At 37.0% G+C, this 22834-nt stretch overlaps 1 protein-coding gene across 1 annotated transcript; it reads right to left on the bottom strand.

Annotated features, from left to right (window-relative positions):
- Positions 1-2198: 2198 nt before the first annotated feature.
- Positions 2199-22778, bottom strand: CBLL1 (Cbl proto-oncogene like 1). The gene is made up of 6 exons (XM_080818188.1): positions 22752-22778; positions 17157-17324; positions 13553-13653; positions 13091-13174; positions 9756-9829; positions 2199-7235 (listed from the first exon to the last, which is right to left on the bottom strand). The coding sequence occupies exons 1-6, from the start codon at positions 22762-22764 to the stop codon at positions 6200-6202; spliced, it is 1476 nt and encodes a 491-aa protein (XP_080674314.1). The 5' UTR covers positions 22765-22778; the 3' UTR covers positions 2199-6199.
- Between the last annotated feature and the right edge of the window lie 56 nt (positions 22779-22834).

Consider the following 22834-nt stretch of genomic DNA (forward strand, 5'->3'; position numbering starts at 1 on the left):
CCCATCCTTCCGGCTGCTTAGGTTGAAAAATCGGTCAGGAAACTCTATTGACCACTTTTAAGATCTATCTAGAATTAATTCATTTAATTCTCAAAACAGACACCATAAGGTAGGTATTATGTTTGTCCCCATTTTTTAGAAAAGCAAACTAAAGCAAGGCTCGAAGAGGGTAAGTAATTAGTCTGTTACAGAGTTGCAGGTAGCAGAGTCAGAGTTCAGCCTGGACAGTTCAACTCCAGAGCCAGGCTCTTCTTAATCATTAGGAAGCATCACCTCACTAAAGAAATTAACACCTGTCTAAATACGGATGTAGCACAAGGCAGACTAAACTCAGGAACAATATAGATGCATTCTACGAATTTGTTCCAAAGTCACTAATTTCGTGTTCTACAATGAACAGAGGGGCGCTTGGGTGGCTCAGTCATTAAGGGTCTGCCTTCGGCTCAGGTCATGATCCCGGGATCCTGGGATCGAGCCCCACATCGGGCTCCCTGCTCATCGGGAAGCCTGCTTCTCCTTCTCCCACTCTTCCTGCTTGTGTTCCCTCTCTTGCTGTTTCTCTGTCAAATAAGTAAAATATTTTTTAAAAAGTGTACCCAGAAAAGCTATTAGGGAAACACAATATAAATGCCCAGAATCTAATAAACTTAATACTTTCCTCATTATGGCTGTATGTGTACGTGTATTTTCATGATACATTTTTAAATTCCTTTGCGGGGGCTACTATCCTTTGAAAAAGAATATAAGAAATCTTTGGAGAAAAATTTAGGAATGACTACCAAGAAAAATCTCTAGATGAGTTAGAATGTGAGCTTCTAAAGGGCAGTGACCATATCTATTTCGTTCACCATTTTATACCCATATCTCACATATACTGTTTAATTTATGCACATAAATTACATTTTTATACATCATGTGTACTTTACATATTCATCCTTCCACAAGTATGACCATCATCTTCTGTGTAAATTATTAAAACCTCTGACTACTAGTCTCTCTTTACCTTCCTCATCTTTTCCAAACACAGAGCCAGAATGATCCTTCCAAAAAGAGCCAGATCATTCCATTCCTCAGAACTCCATGAATGTTTCCCAGGTCAGAGCAAGGTCAAAGTTTATGATGGCCCAGAAAGCCTGTGATTTCCCCATTCCCTGTTATTTACCTCTCTGACCTTTTCTTCCCGCTCATCTCACTCATTCTAATCCAATCTCCTTACTGTTCCCCAAATATGCCAGATGCAGCCCCCACTTTGACCTTTACAGCCTGTTTGCTTAGAAAGTTCCACCCCATGGTATCTACATGGCTAACTCTCATCTACTTCAAAGATTTTTTTTTTTTTTTTTTGGTGTAACCTCTACACCCAATGTGGGGCTCAAACTTACAACCCAGAAATCAAGAGTCGCGTGCTCTACTAAGCCAGGCAGGCACCCGTTTTAAATAATTTTTTTTTTAATTTTAAGTATTCCCATTTACTTCAAATCGTTGCTCAAATGTCTTCTCTTCAGTGAATTCTACCCAGACCACACTACTTGAAACTGCAAACCTCCCACTGCCAGATTATCCTTACTTTTCCTTTATCTCATAGAATTTTATCACACTTCTAATATGTTAGGTAATTAAATGAAATTTGTCGATCCTCTAGCTCCAAAGGCTTGTGCACCCCAAGGGCTTAGCATACTGTCAAGCACATACCTGAATGAATGAATGAGTGAATGAATGGTTTAGATCCCACATGGTAGGTGCTCAGTCTATGTTTATTATCAGTCATGAAATACATTTACCATGGATTAAGATGCTGAACCAGAGCATGGAGCCTGTTTATAGTTGTCAGCTCTGCAACTAAACTGATTATAGATGGGTAATATACACCACAATTGTAACAGTACTTATCCCCAGAAGGGCAATGTTCATTGCAAGGGGATCTATACCTTTATTTGTAGCATTAATGTGTTCTATTTTTCCCAAAAGATTTATTATTTATGTAATTAAAATACCAATATTAAAACAAAAAATTAAAGGTCTGAAAGTAATGCTTAGGAAGAAAAGCAAAAGGGAGCAGTATTTTTCAATCTGAAGGCAGGTTAACAGAAAGTGGGCTTAATGCAATATGAAAATTGGTGCCTACAACTATGAGAATAGAAATGGGATATTCTGAGTCATAGAATAACATTTCAAAATACCAGATTGTTTTTAAAGAAATTTTTTTATTAAGTTTTTTTCATATATTTATTTGACAGAGATCACAAGTAGGCAGAGAGGCAGGCAGAGAGAAAGGAGGAAGCAGGCTCCCTGCCGAGCAGAGAGCCCGATGCGGGGCTCGATCCCAGGACCCTGGGATCATGACCTGAGCCGAAGGCGGAGGTTTTAACCCATTGAGCCACCCAGGCTCCCCCAAATACTAGATTTTTAATAAGACGTGGTCCTGCCCATGTGTGAGAACTAAACCCATGACTATTCAATTCTGGGATTCTGTAATGCTTAAAAGATGGGAAAATTAAAACTTAACACTAAAATACTGCTTTAAGAATTGTCTTTAAAAAAAAAAAAAGAGTTCTCTTAACACTTTTCCCCTCAACGACAGAAAACTGAAGGGCCATGAATCAAAACGAAAATTGTTTGAAAATCCAAAATGTTTTTATTAATATCACGTATTTTCACTGGCTTACCTCTCTGTCCCCTCTAAGCGAAGTATATCCAATATTGCTTTATTAGATTGTGCATATACTGTAATAAGTAAATTCTACTTAGTTTCTAGGCCAAAATTTAACAGATTACAGTTACAAACCAGTGAAGAAAAATAAATCCACTTCGGTCAAAATATAGTATGTTTGAGTATGATTACATCAAACCTCAATTAACATCAATATTGGATGGCTAATCTAATAATTAGAAAAGTATATTTTTGTTCTAGGTACTTGTGGTTTTTTTCCACGTACAGCTGACCCTTCAACAACAGGGGTCTGAACTGCGTGAGTCCGCTTACTTATACACGAGGTTTTTTTCTATATGGTATAGTACTGTATTTTTCTCTTCTCTATAACTTTCTTGGCAACGTTCTTTCCCTAGCTTCATTGTTAAGAATACAGTATATAATACATATAATGTGCTAAATATGTATAAACTGTGTATATAATCAGGCTATTATTAAAATTTGGGGGGGTCAAAAGTTATACATGGATTTGATTGTGCAGGGGGGCCAGCACCCCTAATTCCCACGTTGTTCAGGGTCAACTGTACTTACGATACAGGACTTTTTCAAAATGCTCATGAGATTGGACTACAGGACTTTTCCAGAAAGAGGTAGGACACTCTTCCCATATGTTAGAACGAAGTCTACAGCAGCTCTGTATACCTCATTATAGTAAAGTTACTTAATGTGAGTTTAAAAATTACGTTCAGATTATCTTTTCCACTTATATTTTAGTGGTATCTAGTTAGTATTTACACAATAATTTTGAGCAAATGGTTTTTACAGGGCAAAATGGATATAGTTTCTCATGGTTTTTGCAACTGATAGTTCCCCAAATACTGTATTATACTGAGAACAAGCATGCCACTGAAGAAATATTAACATTTGACTTGCTGGGTTTCATCTCAAAAAAAGTGAATCTAATTTTACTGTAAAAGTTGTATCAACACATCAACACAGAAAACTTGGCATTCACCCAAATGTGTCATCATTAGGTAAAAATTCATCTAGGCAAAATAGTATTTATGCTTCCATTTTATTGTTTTTAAGAATTAAACTGCCACCTCAGTAGTCTTAAGAGCAATATAATGAAACATACATACATTTAATTTAGACTTATGTCCATCATAGCTTCAAAGGCTTCCCTGAAATAAGGCTGGGATTCACATCTTTTTCCTTAAGGAAAGAAACACTAACAGTAATTTTGTTATCCTCCTACCCACCCACCCTCATTCAAACAATAACTGGATGAATTCAAGTCTAACACCATTTAAAAATTTTGTCTGCTACAACACATTCATCTGATCTGCCTCCCTGCATAACACATATTTTTTAAACCTAACTGAAAAATCATCTTTAAAGTCTATGAGAATTCTCTTAAACATGTGGAAGTTTATCATGATACTAATTATTTTGTCCAATACATAGGCTAAGTGGTTTCATACCACGTTCAGCTCTAGTGAATTTCAGTAAAAACAGGACAGCTCCTTAGAGATAGTTGAAAAGCTCTGAAGTGAATTTGGCTATTTTCTTATCACAAGAAACAAAGAATGGTATTGGGTTTTCAACAGTAATATTTTAACAGCTCCTAAACAGGGGCATGAAAAGGAATCAAGTTTGCACCAGTCCAAGTACCTACAGTAATATGATAGAAGCTCTCACCACCACCATTTCACACTAGTTCATACTTCACTCCCACGCTTCTAGTAACAAGAATTTCTCACTACATCTATTGCATTAACACTGGACTCTCAAATTGCTAGATGTGAAAAATCACTCCATTAACTTAAAAAAAAAGCATATTCGTTATTTTCAGCTGGTCAAGGTTGAAATGATCATTGATATCATCTCTAACTTTAGCTCAGCTCTAAATTCATAGACGCCTCTGCATCTGATGATCCAAGATGAGAAACTGTTTTTTGCTTGTATCTGACAGAATTAAATGGTAAATTAGCCATCAGTTCACCCTTTGTCAAAAAGAAATGTTCTAAATTTATGCACTACAAACTAGTTAATAAATGATATCTGCATACTACATTTTTCATGTTTATATTATGCACCATTTTAGGGGGGAGGAAATACTTCACAGGGGTTTATTCAAAGGATATAAAACAATATCCTAAGAGTATTGATTTATACATATGAGATCTGTATAAAACATTAAGTGGTCATCTTAGCTGGACTGTAACAAGCCCCTATAATGCAAAAGCTGACTCTAAAGGCACCTTATAAAGCTCTGAAATTCACAATTTAGTCATTACTTTTCTCCAATACAAAATCGTCTGGTGGTCTGCACTGTTGACTCCCTTTCAAAACGTTCCAAATTTTATAGTTCTTAACCAATGAAAGGAAAAGGAAATAATTAACACTTTTAAAATTTCAAGTTAGAGGAAAAAACCTTATCACACAGTAATGAAACCTGAGCAACGCAAGTTTGTGATTACAAGAACGTCCTTCATTAATACAGTATTCCTCGATGGCATTCAAATTGTACTTTAAAACCCAATAGACAAGAACCCACTCAAAGCACAGATCAAACTCTACCAGGAAATGAGGAATTATACAAAGCCTATTCAGCCCTAAATATTTAAGTTTAAGACAATGAGCAGAGTAGAACACACTTCATCTAAATAACACAGTTTTAAACAGTTCTATAAAATAATGTTACTTAAGATTAGTAAATGTGGTGCATCATGTGATTCCAACCATTCGGTAGAAAGCATTAACGAGTAACAGTATCCCCCAATAGCTTGGAGCCTGTAGAGTCAATTGCTTTGGCCATATCTTTCCAAATAACTACTAATGCCTTTTAATATTACGAACATAAATATGGAATTCCAATGTATTTTGGTGCTCCTGAGGCTGCCTAAAAACGAAAAGGCATCCAAGTGAAGTGCATTATATATTTAATATACCTCAAAATTTCAGTGCCTAAAATGTGAAATAATTCTCTACCATTTAACAGTCTGCCTTACAGTAAATTCTAGTAGATTTTTACTTTTAGGATTTTATTGTAACTTTGGGAAATTAGTGGTAAAACATATGGTTTTAAAAAACAGTATGTGGCTGCACTTAAATTCACATAAAAATAGCATTTTTACAACCATTTTGAAATTTAATCCTCTTACACAGGTTAACAAAATGTATCACAAGAAAAACTAAACATTGGATTTAACAAAAGCCATATTTTTAGAAGTGGAACAATGAAAAATTCTTCTCAAATTTTTTACAAATGGTCACCTCTGGGTCAATTTACCACACTAGGGGAACAAAGTTGTTAAAACGTAGCTGTGCTCAACTGAGCCACTTATCTGCACTACGGTATAGTACTTGAAGTCAATCCTAAGGTCAAGATTTAAAACCATTTTACGAGACAAGACCCTAAATGTTTTGCGGACACCTCAATAAGAGGTACTCTTCCTTCCCCCAAACAGTCAAAGCTTAATTAAAAGATTGACTATACATAAGTTTTTTTTCCCTCATCGTATCTTCAGTTCAAAGTACTATTAATCATTGGTAATACGGTCTATATCTTGTCTGATCTGGATGATGTGGTCCAGGAAGTGGGGTTTGAGAAGGCGGACCCTGCATTCGTGGAGGAGGAGGTGGCCCTCTCGGTGCAGGCCATATACCAGGACTCATTCCCCCTGGTTGTGTAAATGGAGGGCTCAGAGTTCCTTGATCTTCACTGAACTGGGGTAAAGAGTTAGGATTGTAATGGTGAGGAGGGGGTGCGGTTACAGGCGGACCACCATGCTGAGGTGGGGGAGGTCCTGGAGGAGGATGGTTCATATAAGGTGGCATCTGGGCAATAATATGTCCAGGGGGAGGAGTGATTGGTGGTGGAGCAGAGGTCATTGGTGGAGGTGGAGCTTGGCTATACACCAAGTGAGGAGTACCTGCGGCCTGGGGAGGATGTGGCATTGGATGGCTGATTGGTGGTGGAGGAGGTGGGGGTGGTGCGTAATGTTGCTGTGGAGGCATAATATGATGCGGGTGCGATACCACTGGTTGGCCCTGATATTCAGGATGGTGGTGAGCAGGTGCTGGGGCAGGAGGTGGTGGTTCTCTAGCACCTGAATTTGAGTCATCCTGAATAGGGACAGTTATTAGATTGCTGTGTTTTCTTGTTGAAATACGAAAGGTTTCCTGACTGACCGAGCGAGGTGGAGGTGGAGCCATGGACAGCTCTGCAGGAGGAGCACGGATGTCCTCGTGTGGCTGGGTATAGTGCTCGTGCGGCACGTGCTGCAAAGGGGGCGGCGGCATCATGATGTGCTGCTTTGGTGGGATATGGCTCATATGGTGCTTGTCTGGCGGCATTATAAACCGATCGGGGATTTCGGCTGGCGGTGGGGCAATAGGAGGATGGACGCTTTCGAGCGAAGCACGGGGAACAGGTTTTCCAGCTCTCATGTGGCGGTGGTTGATATGAGCCTGTAAGTCCCTCTGAGACAAGTACGTTCTCTTGCACCCTTGAACAATGCTACACATGAAGAGAGAACCTCGCGTACACTGCTCGATTCGCTGCACAGGATCACTACAGCTAAATTAGAAGGGGGAAAAAAAACGATTTACTGAAAGCAGACTATAAAAACACACGTAACTTCATATCTATGCCTGTTTCTAAAATCAGTTGTGGAAAACACTGCAGAAGTGCATAATTAAAAGCTATAGTTACTGTAAGTGAACCTTTAATCTCTCCCACTCTGTAGTCTGTTCCCTATTAAGCATCAGCTTTTCCACCAAACTCAGAACTCTTACTACAAGAAAACATTACAAGTGCTCATCAAACAGAGTATGTTTTAAGAAAAGACCCAGTCTTAAACTATAAGAGACTCTTACTCTCACAAAACAAACTGAGGGTTGCCGGGCGGTAGAGGGGTAAGGAGAGGGTGGTGGAGTTACAGACATAGGGGAGGGTATGTGCTATGGTGAGTGCTGTGAAGTGTGTAAACCTGGCGATTCATAGACCTGTACCCCTGGGGCTAATAATACATTACATGCTTATAAAAAATTTTTTTAAATTATATATATATTTAAAAAAAAAGACCTAGTCTTCCTAAGACCTCGAATGATCTGGTTGTCTCAAACAACTCTATGCTTTGCATCCATTTGCAAAAATATGCAGAAGGGATAAACCGAAGATCTGTCATAGTCACGGAATCCAAACTTGTTTGGTATTTACTGAACAGTAAGCACATGCCGAGCAAACAGTATGACGTAGAAGATGATGTGAGGACCACCCAAACGAGTACGATCACCCTACTCATCAGGGCTCCTAACATTCAAAACTGTCAACGACTTCAGTTCAAACCCTGACTATCCAGAGTCTCTAAAGGAAGAATAACCAGACAATTTCACTACTAAAAGTATTACACACTCCCTTCTAAACTGTAAGCACTAAATTTAACTCAACATTTTCTTACTGACTCAGGGTCAAAATTATAACTCTTTTTCATTCACTGTATTTAATCCACACTTGCCTTTGGAGTTTTTCTGAAACAGGAAAAAAGGACTGAACCAGGTATCAGAAGAAGTAGGGTCAAGCATTGGCTCTGTAAACTTGGAGAGGTTTTTTAATCTTTTTGTTTATTTCTTCATCTGCACCATGGGGTTAAACATGCACTCTACCTAACTCACAACGGTTTTTTTAATCTACTTTGCCCTACTCAGAGAAGAATATTCTAGGATAAAAAAAACAATGAAAGGGAAGGACTGAATCACTAGTTCAGCACTACGTATGCACAGACACAAGCCACAATTGCAGAGTGTGTGTGCTGGGTCATCTGAGAAGACATTAAATGTCTCTACACTCTTGAGTCTGAGTTGTGCCTATACTTCCATCCTTGCTGTCAGGCTGGCTGGCACTCCTTGAACCTAGTAGGCTTCCCCTGAGTGGCCATTTGGCACAGTTCTTTCTTTGCTTCTAATCTGCTACAAACTCGGAAGTACCTCTACAGTAACAGGACATAAGGCACTTTGTTTTGGGTGATGCTTAAAAGCAACAGTATATGGTATTCATATTAACTTGGGTTTCCATTTCTTCACTTCCTGATTTGAGTCTGGTAAGCCAAAGAGGCTTACGTTCTCTAATAGCTAAGGGCCAACCAGTGAGGTGCTTACTAGGGAGTTACTCTTAATATCTTGAAGACTAAATTCCTTTTAACTATTAATATTAGAAGACTTAGTGAATCACCCTTTCTCTCTCAGTGATGCCAATCCTCCTACAACTGTCCATAATTCTGTTCTCAACCAATACTACCAATCTTGGGCTAGCTTCTGACACAGGTCATAAAATCGCAGAAGCCTACAGTTGTTCCAAGGAAGTCTGTCACAAAGCCTTCTCAAGCCTTCTATCAGGGGTTCTAAATGGATATTAAAATTCCCAATTTATTCTGGATCTTTCAAGACCATCCCAAACTGGATTAATATCAACCAATACCTCTAGATCTTCTTCATAACTTGTCTGAGCTGATGCCATGATGGTGTCCTAAGATGTACTCGAGACATAAATAAGATTTGAAGGCAATAAATAAGAGCTTATACTTAACATAGCACTTATTATATCCTAGGTACTATATATTCACATACTAGTTTAGTTCTAACAACAACAAAGGGAGGTAGATACTATTATTAGCTCCATTTTACAGATGAAGAAACAACCTGTCACATAGCTAATAAGTGGCTGAATAGGGATCTGAAGCCAGGAATTCTAATTCCAAAGTCTCTGGGCTCAATCACTGGTTGATACTACCTCTATAGTGTCCCATCAGGAAAAAAAACAAAAAACAAGAAAAAAACCAAAACAATTCTTTTGATTTATAACACTAATTTTGTGATGACAAATGTATTTGTTTTGGCCAATCTGAATTGACAGATAATAGCTGCCTAGCCCTATCCTAAGGGGAAGGCTAAGGGCGACTCTGGGCTCACCAAGAAAGATTAGCCATGTCTGCATACTTGATATCCTGCTGCTGATTTACATCATACCCTGACCTTTAACCTAGTTTACAATTCATCCCATCACAAGCTTTATTATTTAAAAATGTAATGATAATCTTACCCTGGACACATCTTATCTCCTTTTTTTTCATGTAAAATCGCACAGTCATAGCAAAAAACATGCTTGCATGGAATCTGTGAACAGAGACATATTAGTTAAGCACAAGAGAATTTAAAATATTTCCATAAAAAATAGACATAGAAGGCACTTGAGAACTATTCGTCAAAAACACCATTTATTAAATACTAGAATAAGTACTAGAAAAGCAACAGTTAACCTTTTTCAGTAACAAAGCAATAGAAACCTTGGCCCTTTCCCCAATAAATGTATACATATGCATCTGCTTACACTTTCTGGAAGTATAAACACTATGGGTTTCATCCTGTGGTTCCTAGCATGTAAAGCTCCTAATGAAGCCCACACTATCCAAACCGATCTACAGATTTAATGCAATTTTTCACAGAATTAGAACAAAAAATTCTACAGTTTGTATGGAACCACAAAACCCCAAATAGCCAAAGTAATCTTGAGAAAGAACAAATCTGGAAGTATCACAATTCCAGCTGTCAAACTAAACTACAAAGCTGTAGTAATTAAAACAGGATGGTACTGGCACAAAACAAATGAAACAGAATTGAGCCCAGAAATAAACCCATGCTCCTATGGTCAATTAATCTATGACAGAGGAAGCAAAAATACACAATGCGGGAAACACTGTCTCTTCAATAAATGGTGATGGGAAATTGGACAGCCAGGAAAAGAATGAAACTGGACCACTTTCTTATACCATACACAAAAATAAACTCAAAATGGATTAAAAAGCTATATGTTTGACCTGAAACTGAATTCCTAAAAGAAAACACAGGCAGCAATTTTCTGGAAAGCAATCTTAGCAACATTTTTCTAGAGGTCTCCCCAGGCAAAGAAAACAAAAGCAAAAATAAATAATTGGGACTACAACAAACTAAAATGTTTTTGCACAGCAAAGGAAACCATCAACAAAACAAAAAGACAACCTGCAGAATGGGAGAAATTTGCAAATAATATATCCAATTAGGGGTTAATACCTAAAACATATAAAGAACTCATACAACTCAACACCAAAACAAACAAAAAACCAAACACCACTCAATAACCTGATTAAAAATGGGCAGAGGACCTGAATAAACATTTTTCCAAAGAAGACAGATGGCCTATAGTCATGAGAAAAGATGCTCAACATCACAAACCATCAGAGAAATGCAAATCAAAACCACAATGAGATATCTCCTTACATCTGTCTGAATGGCTAGTATCAAAAGGACAAGAAAGAACATGCTGGTGAGAATATGGGGAAAAAAGAACCCCCACTGCACTGTTGGTAGGAATGTAAACTGGCACAGCCACTGTGGAAAACTGTATGGAAGTTTCTCAAAAAACTAGAACTTGAAGTACCATATGATCCAGTAATTCCACTTCTGGGAATTTACCTGAGGAAAACGAAAAACACCAATTCGAAAAGGCATATGCACCCTTGTGTTTACTGCAACATTATTTATAATAGTCAAGATATGGAAGCAACCCAAGTTGTCTAATGATAAATGGATAAAGAAGATGTACATATACACAATGGAATATTTAAAAATTATAATAAAGCAATAAATAATACAAAAACAATAGTACAATAAAATAATACATAATACAAATAAAAATACAATAATAAAAAAATACACTCATAAAGAATTAAATCTTGCATCTCCAACAATGTGGATGAACCCAGAGGGTGTCATGCTAAGTCAAGTTAGTCCAGAGAAAGACAGGGGCACATGAGTGGTTCTGTCAGTTAAATATCCGACTCTTGATTTCGGCTCAGGTCAAGATTTCAGGGTCATGAGATTGAGCCCCACATCAAGCTCCACACACAGCAGTGAGTCTGCTTCTCTTCCTCTGCCCCCGCACCACCCCCTTTGCTCATGAGCGCACACACTCTCTCTCCCTTTAAATAAATCTTTAAAAACAAAACAAAACAGACAAATACCATATGATTTCACTTACATGTAGAATGTAAAAATCAAAACAAATACAACAAAAAGAGAAACAGTCGTAAATACAGAGAACACATTAGTGGTTGTGGCAAAATAGGTGAAGGTGATGAGGAGGTACAAACTTCCAGCTATAAAACAAACACGTCACAGGAATGAAAAGCACAGCATAATCAATATTGAAATATACTGAACTGTGTTATACAATACTGAAATATAGTCAATAATACTGTAATAACTTCGTGTGGTGAAAGACGGTAACCACTCATGGTAAGCACAGTGTAATGTATGTAATTGTCAAACTACTATGTCATACACCTGAAACTAACTTACTCATTTATTGAACGATTTTATTTACTTGACAGAGAGAGACACAGCGAGAGAGGGAATACAAGCAGGCGGAGTTGGGGAGGGAGAAGCAGGCTTGCCACTGAGCAGGGAGTCCAATGCAGGGCTTAATCACAGGACCCTGGGATCATGACCTGAGCCAAAGGCAGATGCTTAACACTTAATGACTGAGTTACCCAGGTGCCCACGTGAAACTAATTTAATGTCAACTATACTTTAATTAAAAATAAAAAATTTAAAATAAAAAAAAATTCTAAAAAAAGCTCCCAAAGAATACTATAACCATGTTTTATCTTATCCTGTTCCTCCTGAAACTACTCCAAAGCAATAAAATAACAAGTATCTCCTACATTTAAGTAGCATTTTTCTCTGGCAGTTAATGAACCTATAAAACTCTAAAAATAAATCAAAAGGAAACAGAAAAATGATGTTAAACCATTTTAAAATTCACAATTCATTACTGTTATTTAGTTATGTTATACAGCAAAGCAAGGGAGTACAAGTTATGCCCTCTACCAGCAGACATGTTACTGAGTTCAATTTTTTTTTTTCAAACACAAATGTGAAATTATCTTTTTTTAAGGGAGGATGTGTCAAAATTACTATAAAATTACAGCTGGGGATTGTAATTGTTTTTAATGATTAGAATTCAATTCTCCAAAATTCTAAATAGTGTTAGTTTTCCATTAAAAGTTATAGCCATCAAAAACAAGTAACTGATTTTACTCTTTAAACAAGAAAAAAATTTTTCCTTAATGAACTGTATTAAATGTACATTAATAAGTATCAAACAGTCCAAAGAAGTAAGTTTTCAGAAGTCAGTTTCCTTAGTATTTTTCAACTAATTCAAGAATTTGTCAGTTAAATGCATGTTATCCCAAAATTTCCCTTAGCTATTTCATACTTATTTAAAAATGTCACAAACTTAGTCATTGAACAGTGATAAACCTACCTACTTAAATTTCAGAATCCTATCTCTACGCAAATGTTTACGTTTACTAAAACATTTAATTTAGTAATACTTACCATTCGCCCATAGATTTTAATAGGCAATCCACATTTGTCACAGAAATGAACTGGTGTATCATCTTTTTCACCTAAGATGTTTATCTGTTGAAATGATATAATTAAAATTTCCTTTTTAAGCATTTCTAAAAATTATATTTATAATTTATGCAATGAATTGGCTTAGTATTTATAAAAATTGTTAGAACCATTAAGGTTTTTTTGGTATAATTCCCATATATTCCATTATCATTAGCTGTGCCACTGTTAGGGTTTTTTTCTCTTAGTGTTTACGGTTATTGATTTTACTTGACTTTACTGAAAATTACTTCAAATTATTTTTAAAAATAGTGGAAACAGGACATTAATGAACACATCATTTGAGTGTTCTAAAAAGTGTAATAGCTGTAATAAAAGCTCAAACCATTCTTTAAATATTCTGATTGTTTTTATTGTTCTAATAAAATTTATTTTTAGTTATACCTGGAAGTCCCAAAAAAGGTGTCCAGGAAATCTTCTCTGATTTCCAAACAGTTCGCCCCCTTTACAGTCATACCGTTCTTCTTCATTATAATCAAATCCTTCTGAGAAAAGAAAGTGTTAAAGATTAACTTTTCACAGCCTAAATTTCATTTTGGAAGTACATGCACATGGCACCACAGACCTGTTCACCGAAAAGCCCATCTGACGCCTTTCAAAGCCCTTCTAAGGACAAGATAATCAAGACTAGTTTAAATCGAGTTTAAAATATCAGCTAGAAATGATCTTGGCAACCATCTAGTCCAATTGTCTTACTTCACAATTGAGAATATTGCAGTTTGGAGACCCATAATAACACACAGATTAGTGGTAGAGCCAGGAACAGACCTCAGAACTCTTCACTCCCACTCAAGTGCTCTTATTAACTCAACAGACTATCCCTAATATAAAACTTCACTAATTATCATCATCACACTTGCTGCACAAACTTTAAAGATACTCATCACCACTTATTCTAATCTACCTACAAAAGTCGTATCATGTTGCAAGTGGATGATTTTTATTTTAAGATTTTATTTGTTTATTTGACAGACAGAGATCACAAGTAGGCAGAGAGGCAGGCAGAGAGAGAGAGGGAAGCAGGCTCCCTGCCGAGCAGAGAGCCCAATGCAGGACTGGATCCTAGTACCCTAAGATCATGACCTGAGCTGAAGGCAGAGGCTTAACCCACTGAGCCACCCAGGTGCCCGCAAGTGGCTGATTTTATTGCAAAAGTATATAATGGAAACAAAGAATTCTTCAGGTTTTCTTCTTACAACTTAAAATTAGGTATCCTCTCCTTCAGTCTTAAAACTGAGCCTGATTTTAGACATACCTCATCCTTTCAGTTAAAACCTCTCCCTGATTTATCAACCAAACAGCAGAAGCCATAACGTATCTATTCACAAGTATCCTCCTCTACACTGCACATACCAATAAAGTTATGAAGATCAAATGGGCTCAATTTCTCCGACCCTGATTGTAATCTTCTCATCTCACACAAAAGAACAGAAAACTAATGGGCAGTGTGATGGTAATTCTAGGTAGAATCCAATTACCTAAAGTAAAGCTGAGAAGACACATCTATCCCTCCAAAATGCCAGGCTTCTCATGTCTCTTTTGGCCCTAGAACTGGTAAAGAGAGTAGCCCAAGCACACAAGTTTTAACTTTACCCACATGGCTAAATTACAGCACCTGTGTATGGAGAGGTCCATGGACATACACACAAATACAGCGATGCAAGGATTCGTCAAAGCTGATCTAGATACTCAGTGCACTGCTAATTATCTCCAATACAGAGTAGAGTTCAAAGAGTGTTCTTAAAAAGTTACAAATGAGTGACCTTAAGTAAGTCTTATAAGGCCCATTTACACCTTGTAAAAGCTGCTGTTATCAAAACTCAAAATAAGGAAAATCAGTTTCTCTTATTTATCTAAAATGTAGAAAATTATTGCATAAAACAACAGACAAGAAAATGAGGAACATTTAATCATTTTTCAAAGTAGTTCAACCTGTATTCCCATCCTTAAAACTACATATATATTCATATAGGTATCATAACAGAACCCAAAACTCCTTATTTTGATAAATGCCTAGGAAAAGCACCAATCACTTATTATTTTTTTACCCCAAATAAGTGAATCTAGAGTAGTCAAACATTATCTTCAGCCTCAGTTTGCTCTATTAAGAGAGAGAATGGTAACAATTCCTTATAGAAAGGGTGTGGGCTTGGGGGGTGAGAGGAGAGGGAATGAAGGGATATGTGAGAGGAAAAGGATAGAAGGGGGTTTGCAGCTTTATTGCCTTGTTGGATTATTACAACAAGAATTTATTTGCATACTACTGTGCAGTTTTTAGAAATTACTGAAAGAAACCAAAAGACCAAAGAGGGGGCACCCTAGGTTATGGATAGTGTGACAGCAGCCCTAAGTTGCTACCACTACAATTTATAACATTTGACTTCAAATGTACTTGTTCAGATGGGAAGAGATACCCTACAATAAAAGGAACCATAATATGAGGTATAATTAAAATATTTTGATTCCAAAAAGATATAGACTGTTGGAATAGAACAGAAAATCTAAAAACAGACATAAATACATTTAGACCTTTAATGTATAATAATGATGGGATTCCTATTTGGCACAGAAACGACAGATCATTCAACAGTTGGGACAAATAGCCAGCTGCTTAGAGAAAAAATAAAGAGAGCCAAACTCCACTTCATTTTTTTAGTAACCAAATATTTGTCCATAAATGTTCCAATGCCAGCTAACTTTTTCTGTAAAAGGCTAGATAAGTGTGTATTTCAGGCTGTGTTGGTCTCTTGTAATCACTCAACTATGCTATTACAGTGTGAAAGAAGCCATGAACAGAACTTAAATGAATGGGCATGGCTGTGTTCCAATAAGACTTTACAAAAACTGGGCTGGATTTGGTCCACACGCCATAGTTTGCTGACCCTGTACTGAAGAGTAAGATGGGAAAACTAGTTTATGCTCATGAAATAGGGAAAAGGCCTTTCTAAGGATTTTATAAAACCCAGAAGTCATAACAGAAAAGACTGGATTGGTATCTGACTACACAGAATCTTCAAACTTCTATACAATAAAAACTGTATATATAACATGTAAAAGACAAATGGTGAATATACACAATATACGACAAAGAGCCAATCTGTGCATTAACTGGGAAAGAACTTATAAAAGCCAAATGGTAAAAAAATTTATAAAGAACTCATAAAAATAAAGAGAAAGACAACAAAACCGAAAAAATTAGTTAAAGGATATGAACAGGTAGATCCTTCACAAAAGAAATAATCAATACTATAAAAAGACATATATATATATACACACACATATATATAACCCCACTCATAATTAAAGAAATGTATGTTAAAACAAAAATTTTAAAAGGTTAATAGTCCCAATATTGGTGTGTGGGAATTAAACTGATGTATTTTTTTGCAAAGCTATTTGGCAATATTCATTAAATTCTAAAATGCACAAGTTATAAAATACCTAAACCATGCAAAATGTAAATTCTAAACCAAGGATGCATGCTAAGCTATATGTACAAGAATATTTACTACAACATTGTTTTCAACAGCAAAAAAGTTAGAAAAATTATTAAATTATGACACGTCCATTAAGAAAATATCGAAACCTATTTTCTTAAATGAGCACAACTGTACATCCTGATAAACTGCAAAACTTCAAATGCATCTTACATGCAAAAGGGCAGTTATACATTAAAAAGTTACTATAAAAAATTACTTTGGTGAAGTATTGTCAAGATAGAGGAACAAATTTCACTTTTAATACTATGTTTTCTGCAACATTATTTAGTTTTTTCTTTTAACAACAGGCAGTGTCACTTTTAATAACAAAAGAAAAAAAACCAAAAATATTATAAAGGAAGAGAAAAGTACATGCCAAAATGAGAAGTCAAACAGAAAGACTAAAAAATGAGGACAGTAAGATAAAAAAGATCTTAAATAAATAAAGAAGACCACATGGATTATTTGGTGGAATGAGACTTCTGGACTTCTCAACTTAAACAAATTACCTTCATCCCCAGGTGGAGCCTTTGCAGGCATCCTGTTTATAGTCCTTGGAGCTCGAGGTGCGGTTTTGGTTTTGTTCCCTTGTTTGGAGATGAGCTTTATAGGAATTCGTCTTCGAACATCAAGACCACCCAACGATCCAGAACTATTAGTGCCTTGTAACTCATTATCTATGTCAGAAGAAAAAAGTTGTGATTTCTTTCAGTTATCCTTTTCTGAAGGTTATTCTGACACAGGAATTAAAACCACATACCCAACATTATCAAGGGCTAAATATCTGGGCTCTGATTTTAAATATTACGTTATATAAGTTTAAACACTAATTTTCTCTGTACTGGATAAAACCTTAAAGCAATGCTTTTTGAGACCCAGAACTCTTTAAATAAAAAGTTGACAAAAGTTACAGAACCTCTCCCTGAAGTAGACAAAAATTTTCATGACTCCAGAAGAGTTCACAGAAAACATAAAACCCCTCACAGGCCCAAGATACGAATTTCTGTCTTTAACCAGAAGAGATTTTCTTAAAAGGAAAAAAAAAAGAGAGATAAGAGAAGAAAAGAGAAAAAGAATAAGGAAGGAGAAGGAGGAAAAGAAAGAAACCATCCCTATTTTCCACCAAGCACACAAAACACTTAAGTCTGTGAAGTGAATCTACATTAGGACAATCAAAACCAACACAAAACTAACACTGACAATGGCAAAATTAAATAAATAATGCATCTAAAAATGAAGTTAGTTTTAAGGAAGGTGATTATTTCCTTAAGTGTAAAATGGTTTTTCTAAAAAGTATTCAAGAACAGCAAAAATTACTACACCATTTAATAGTAGAAATACGCAATAATGTATTTGTGCTATAACCTTCCTAGAGATAAAATGCAAGTGTGTTATTCTGAACAGCATCATAATGGAAAGTTAAGAGTTTAGGAGGATGCAAGTTTCTGTGATTAAACTAGATCTAAACAAGGGACACTTTCTAAGTCCCTGCTTGTTATTAGCTATGAAACAAATTAACTCATTTCTCATGAGTAATGGGAGCATTATTTCATAGAACTGACTCCATCTGAAGGTTGTCTCCCTTTTTTAAGTCTATGACAAAATAATACAGAAAATATTCACCTTTACCTACTAAAGACACAAAGGGAAATGTGCTAAAATAGAAAATGCAAATAAAATAATTTTTAAAAATAGTAATATTTTAAATGTGAAAATTACTGAACTGCCCCCACAGGAGATATTACCATCAAGATTGATAGGCACACTGTTCACATCACATTCAGTAAAAGCCAAATTTGGAAAGTAACCTAGTACTAATGACCTCCAAGGCTACTAGGATCAGACACATGTTAAATTTACAACAATTTGCACTCTTTCTGAACAATATTTATTTAAGTTTTATTTATCTACAAAATCTCTATACCCTACATGGGACTCAAACTCACAACCTTGAGATGAAGAGTCGCATGCTCTTCTGACCGAGCCAACAAGGCACCCCTCTTTCTGAGCAATATTTAGAACAAAATTCAAGGTACATTCTTAACAATTAATTAAATATCTTTCAATCTACTTTCTGTTATTACTTTTATAATAGCTAATCCTCAAAGAAAAAAAATTCATGGAAAGGAATTGCATGGCTAGCTAAACTCTTGAATTAGGATAAACCCAACTTGGTCAACTTTCAACACTTCACAAAATGTATTAACAAGTTGAATAATATATTTCATCTGCTTCCATTCTAGTTATTTATGTAAAAGTACCTACAAGCAATGTAATAGCCAAAGGACAGACATGAATCAATTTTTTTTCTTATTCAAAAGGTATTCCTGATTTTTCAATAAAATAAAAAAGCAAGTTAATGTAGACAGATTTAACAGTTCAGTGTTGTCCTTCAAATATTAGAAGGATTCAATGGTTTAACCTAGAGGAATGACCAAAATACCAACACTTCATTACGGCAAATCCTTTTCCCACCATCCTGAACACGTGTCACAAAAGTAGCTTGCTTAGTCTCCCACAATTTTTAGGAAGTCCACTGCCCTTTAACACCTTGCCGCCTACCTCACAGATTGCAAGTCCATAAACAAAAGTACAGCATTTAAGAGTGACATCATTCTGGGTTTGTCTCTCTTTTCTTTTTAATTAAAAATCAGAAAATACAGCACAATTTCTTTTTGAATACACCAACTAAAAACATAAAGCCCGTAACTACAAAAATCCTTGGATATTATGGAGAAAATGAGAACTAAAGCTATCACTGTCATTTATTTTTCTTTTTTATTTTACAAAGATTTTCTTTTTAAGTATTCTCTATATCCAGTGGGGGGCTTGAATTTATAATCCCAGGATTGAGTCAGTCACATGCTCTACCGGCTGAACCGGCCAGGCACCTCTTCAAGGCCATTTAAGATGAATCCACTTTAAAAAGGAGTAACACTTTCATATTATAGTTTTTTGTTTTTAATTTCATTTAGAATTTTATCCTGAAATAGAGGAACCAAGAAATATCTTACCAAATTTAGATTTCGGTTACAACCAAGAGCTGATTCTTAGAAGGACCAAAGAATGAATCAAGGTTAAATCATACTTTCCTGGAGTAGTTTTTCCTGGCAAAATTCTATTAGAACACTACAAGATAGCCTTCATTTTATGTTTGACTTCTCAGCATAATCATAAATTCAGTCAATTTTGTGTATAATATTCAAGGGTATCCTCAATTTCCCTAAGACCCTCTCTTAATCCTTTGACGTTCAAATCTTTAAGATGCCTACCTAATCATAATGTCTTCAATCAACTGGCATTTCCTCAACTTGCCAATGATTTCATTTGCAATTTAAACAGTTACCAAATTCATGCTTATGAATCCCATGAAAACCTGAATCTTTTGCAAGGTTTATAATGAAGCAAGGAAAATGACTTATAACAAAATTAAAAGAATAGAAAAAGAGGCGCCTGGTTGGCCCAATCAGTAGAACGTGTGACTCTTCATCTAGCGGTTGTAAACTGGAGCCCCAGGTTGGGTGTAAAGCTTACTTAAAAATAAAATCTTTTTTTTTTTTTTTAAGATTTTATTTATTTATTTGACAGAGAGAGAGATCACAAGTAGGCAGAGAGGCAGGCAGAGAGAGAGAGGAGGAAGCAGGCTCCCTGCTGAGCAGAGAGCCCCATGTGGGGCTCGATCCCAGGACCCCGGGATCATGACCTGAGCCGAAGGCAGAGGCTTAACCCACTGAGCCACCCAGGTGCCCCTAAAAATAAAATCTTAAAAAAAAAAAAAAAAAAGAATAGAAAAGGAGCAGAAGTGTTATCTGAGTAAGAGCTAATTTTTTAGGTGGTCAGCTCATTTGTGAATATTTTCATGTCAGGATGACTCTTTCCTTTCTTAGGCAACATTTTAACTTAGAGAACTAGGATAACAAATACTCAGAGACATACCCAGCCCTACTACAACTTCCCAACATAACATCCTCTAAACTGTACAATGGGCTTGACCCCCACTTCCAGTAACAGGCTCTAATGATAACAGTTTTGCTAAAGCTGCATGTTTGCTACTCGAACACCAAGGTCCCAGAGTTTCAATTCTACAAAACTTCCAAATACTAGAGTTCCTTACATACAGCCTGGGTCTTGGCCCTCTTCTCCTCTGTATTCTCATTCAAGTGATCTCATCCATCCTCATTCCATAAAATATTAGCTATCTGGTCCTAAATCTCAAATATGTATTTTTCAACCCACATCTTTCCTCTGATCTCCACCTGACATCTCCCCTTGTATGTCCCAGTACACAGCTCATACTTAGCAGTCCAAAATCTCATTCTCAAGTTCCCAGGTCTCAGCTTTACCACTTTAAAAAAAAAAGTGTTTACTTCCCAAGTTTTCTCCAACTTAGTAACAGACACTACCTAGCTGTCAAACCAGACACGTAGGCATCTCTGCTTTCCCTTGCAAAGCTCCTATTGAGTTCTACCATGAAAATATGGAATCTGCACATTTCCCTTTTCCCTAAACCAAGCCAACTTCACTAAGTTGAGCCTCTGTTCTTGTCTACTGCAATCACCGTTTCAATTGCCTGTTTTCTATTATTCTTCCCTCCCTCTTACAGCATTCTGCATGAACCTATTGTTCATGCAGAATGAACTTATGTATTAAAAGAACTTATGTTTCTCCTGTACTCCTGATCAATGGCTTCACATTGCACTTAAAACAGAATCAAATCTTTACCATGGCCTTCGAAGTCTTTTATGATCTGACCCCTGCTTTCCTTTCCAATCTTAGGGCCCTTTTCTTCTTGCTAAGCTGCAGCTGACTAACCTCTACATTTTCCTTCCTCAGAATCTTTGTATTTGCTAGAAATGCTTTCCTCCTCACTAATTCCATGGATGGATTCTTCTCATCTATCAGATCTCAGCTTATAAATACTACCTTTACAGAAAGACCCTCCCTGACCACTCTATCTGCAGCTTCCTCCTATTTAGTCTTTACCACAGTTTTTTTCAAAGCACTCATCATGATCTATAATGTATACGTTAAAAAACAAACAAACAAAAAAACTTGTCTATCTTGTCTTCCCCAACAGAATGTAATCTCCATGAGGTCAGGGACTCAGTCCGTCTTGTTTACAATTCCATAATTCCATCTCCAGGCATACAGGTATCTAGTGTATGTTATGCTGACTAGCACTTACTAAATTTTATAGAGATACAATTTTATATCTATATGTACAAAATTAAGTAGGTATTTGATGATTGAGAGCATCCTAAATAATAGTTAATACAAGGAATATCCTTTTTTCCTACTTACGATACGGCTGATAGAACTGTACGGAACACTAACTCCAAGTGCACTCATTCAATATCCAAAAACCACAAAGAAAAAGCCAAACAACACATAACGAAGAGCGGAGTCATTCTTACTTGAAGAAAGAGATCAGAATATCTTGAATCTATGCTCTCCTTTGTAAACGCCCCCAAATGACGAGTAAGGACCACAGCCGGAGCGCGGGGCATGCTTTGGACTCAGGCAGAAAAAGCCGCTCCGAGTATGATTCCGAAAACCATATCTGACTCCCTTCTCCCACCTCTAGTCCATGAAGGACCGGAGAGACAATAACGATCCGCAGTGACCACCGCAGCACCCGCCCAAGGCTGGCTGAGACAGCAGGAAGTCTCCAACCCACTCCCGCGCATCGACTCCCAGCGTAATGAGCTTTCCTGACTCTGAGATTGAAATCTACCCGCCAGTCCCCAACACGTAAAATAGAACACCCGGGATGAAGAAAAAAAAAAGAAGAAGAAGAAGAAGAAAAAGAAGCCAGGACTCTCTCGTCCCCACGAGGCCCGCGCCGCCACCGTCTGGGCTGGGAGCTCAGCAGAACCAGAGAAGCGGCTGTTGCCGGCACCGAGGCTGTAGGTACCACACCGGACGGTAGGCCGGGAAGCAGCAGGCCCTTGCCGGGCACGGGGAGGGGTCTGTAAGATTTCTTCCTCACCGCCACCCCCCACTGCTGTAGGGCGAACGTATCCCCTCTCTGCCCGCTGGGCAGCCAGTCCCAGGCCGGCCAAGGGGGCATGGAACCGGGACCCCCACTGCCTCCGCCTCCTTACCAGTGTGATCCATGATTCGGCTCGCAGGGCACAGTGGGAGCGGAAGTCAACCGCGCCGGAGTCGCAGGGAGCGCGTGCGCTCT

Source organism: Martes martes (assembly GCF_963455335.1).
Source record: "Martes martes genome assembly, chromosome: 11".
In the NCBI taxonomy this organism is placed as follows: Eukaryota; Metazoa; Chordata; class Mammalia; order Carnivora; family Mustelidae; genus Martes; species Martes martes.

What these genes read in the sequence shown, in the direction of transcription:
- CBLL1 (XM_080818188.1), bottom strand. An exon ending in GGCTCCACCTGGGGATGAAG is followed by an intron (nt 13,654 to 17,156) that starts GTAATTTGTTTA and finishes TTCTTTTCTCAG; the next exon opens with AAGGATTTGATTATAATGAA. An exon ending in GGAGATAAGATGTGTCCAGG is followed by an intron (nt 7,236 to 9,755) that starts GTAAGATTATCA and finishes CTTCTAATTTAG; the next exon opens with CTGTAGTGATCCTGTGCAGC.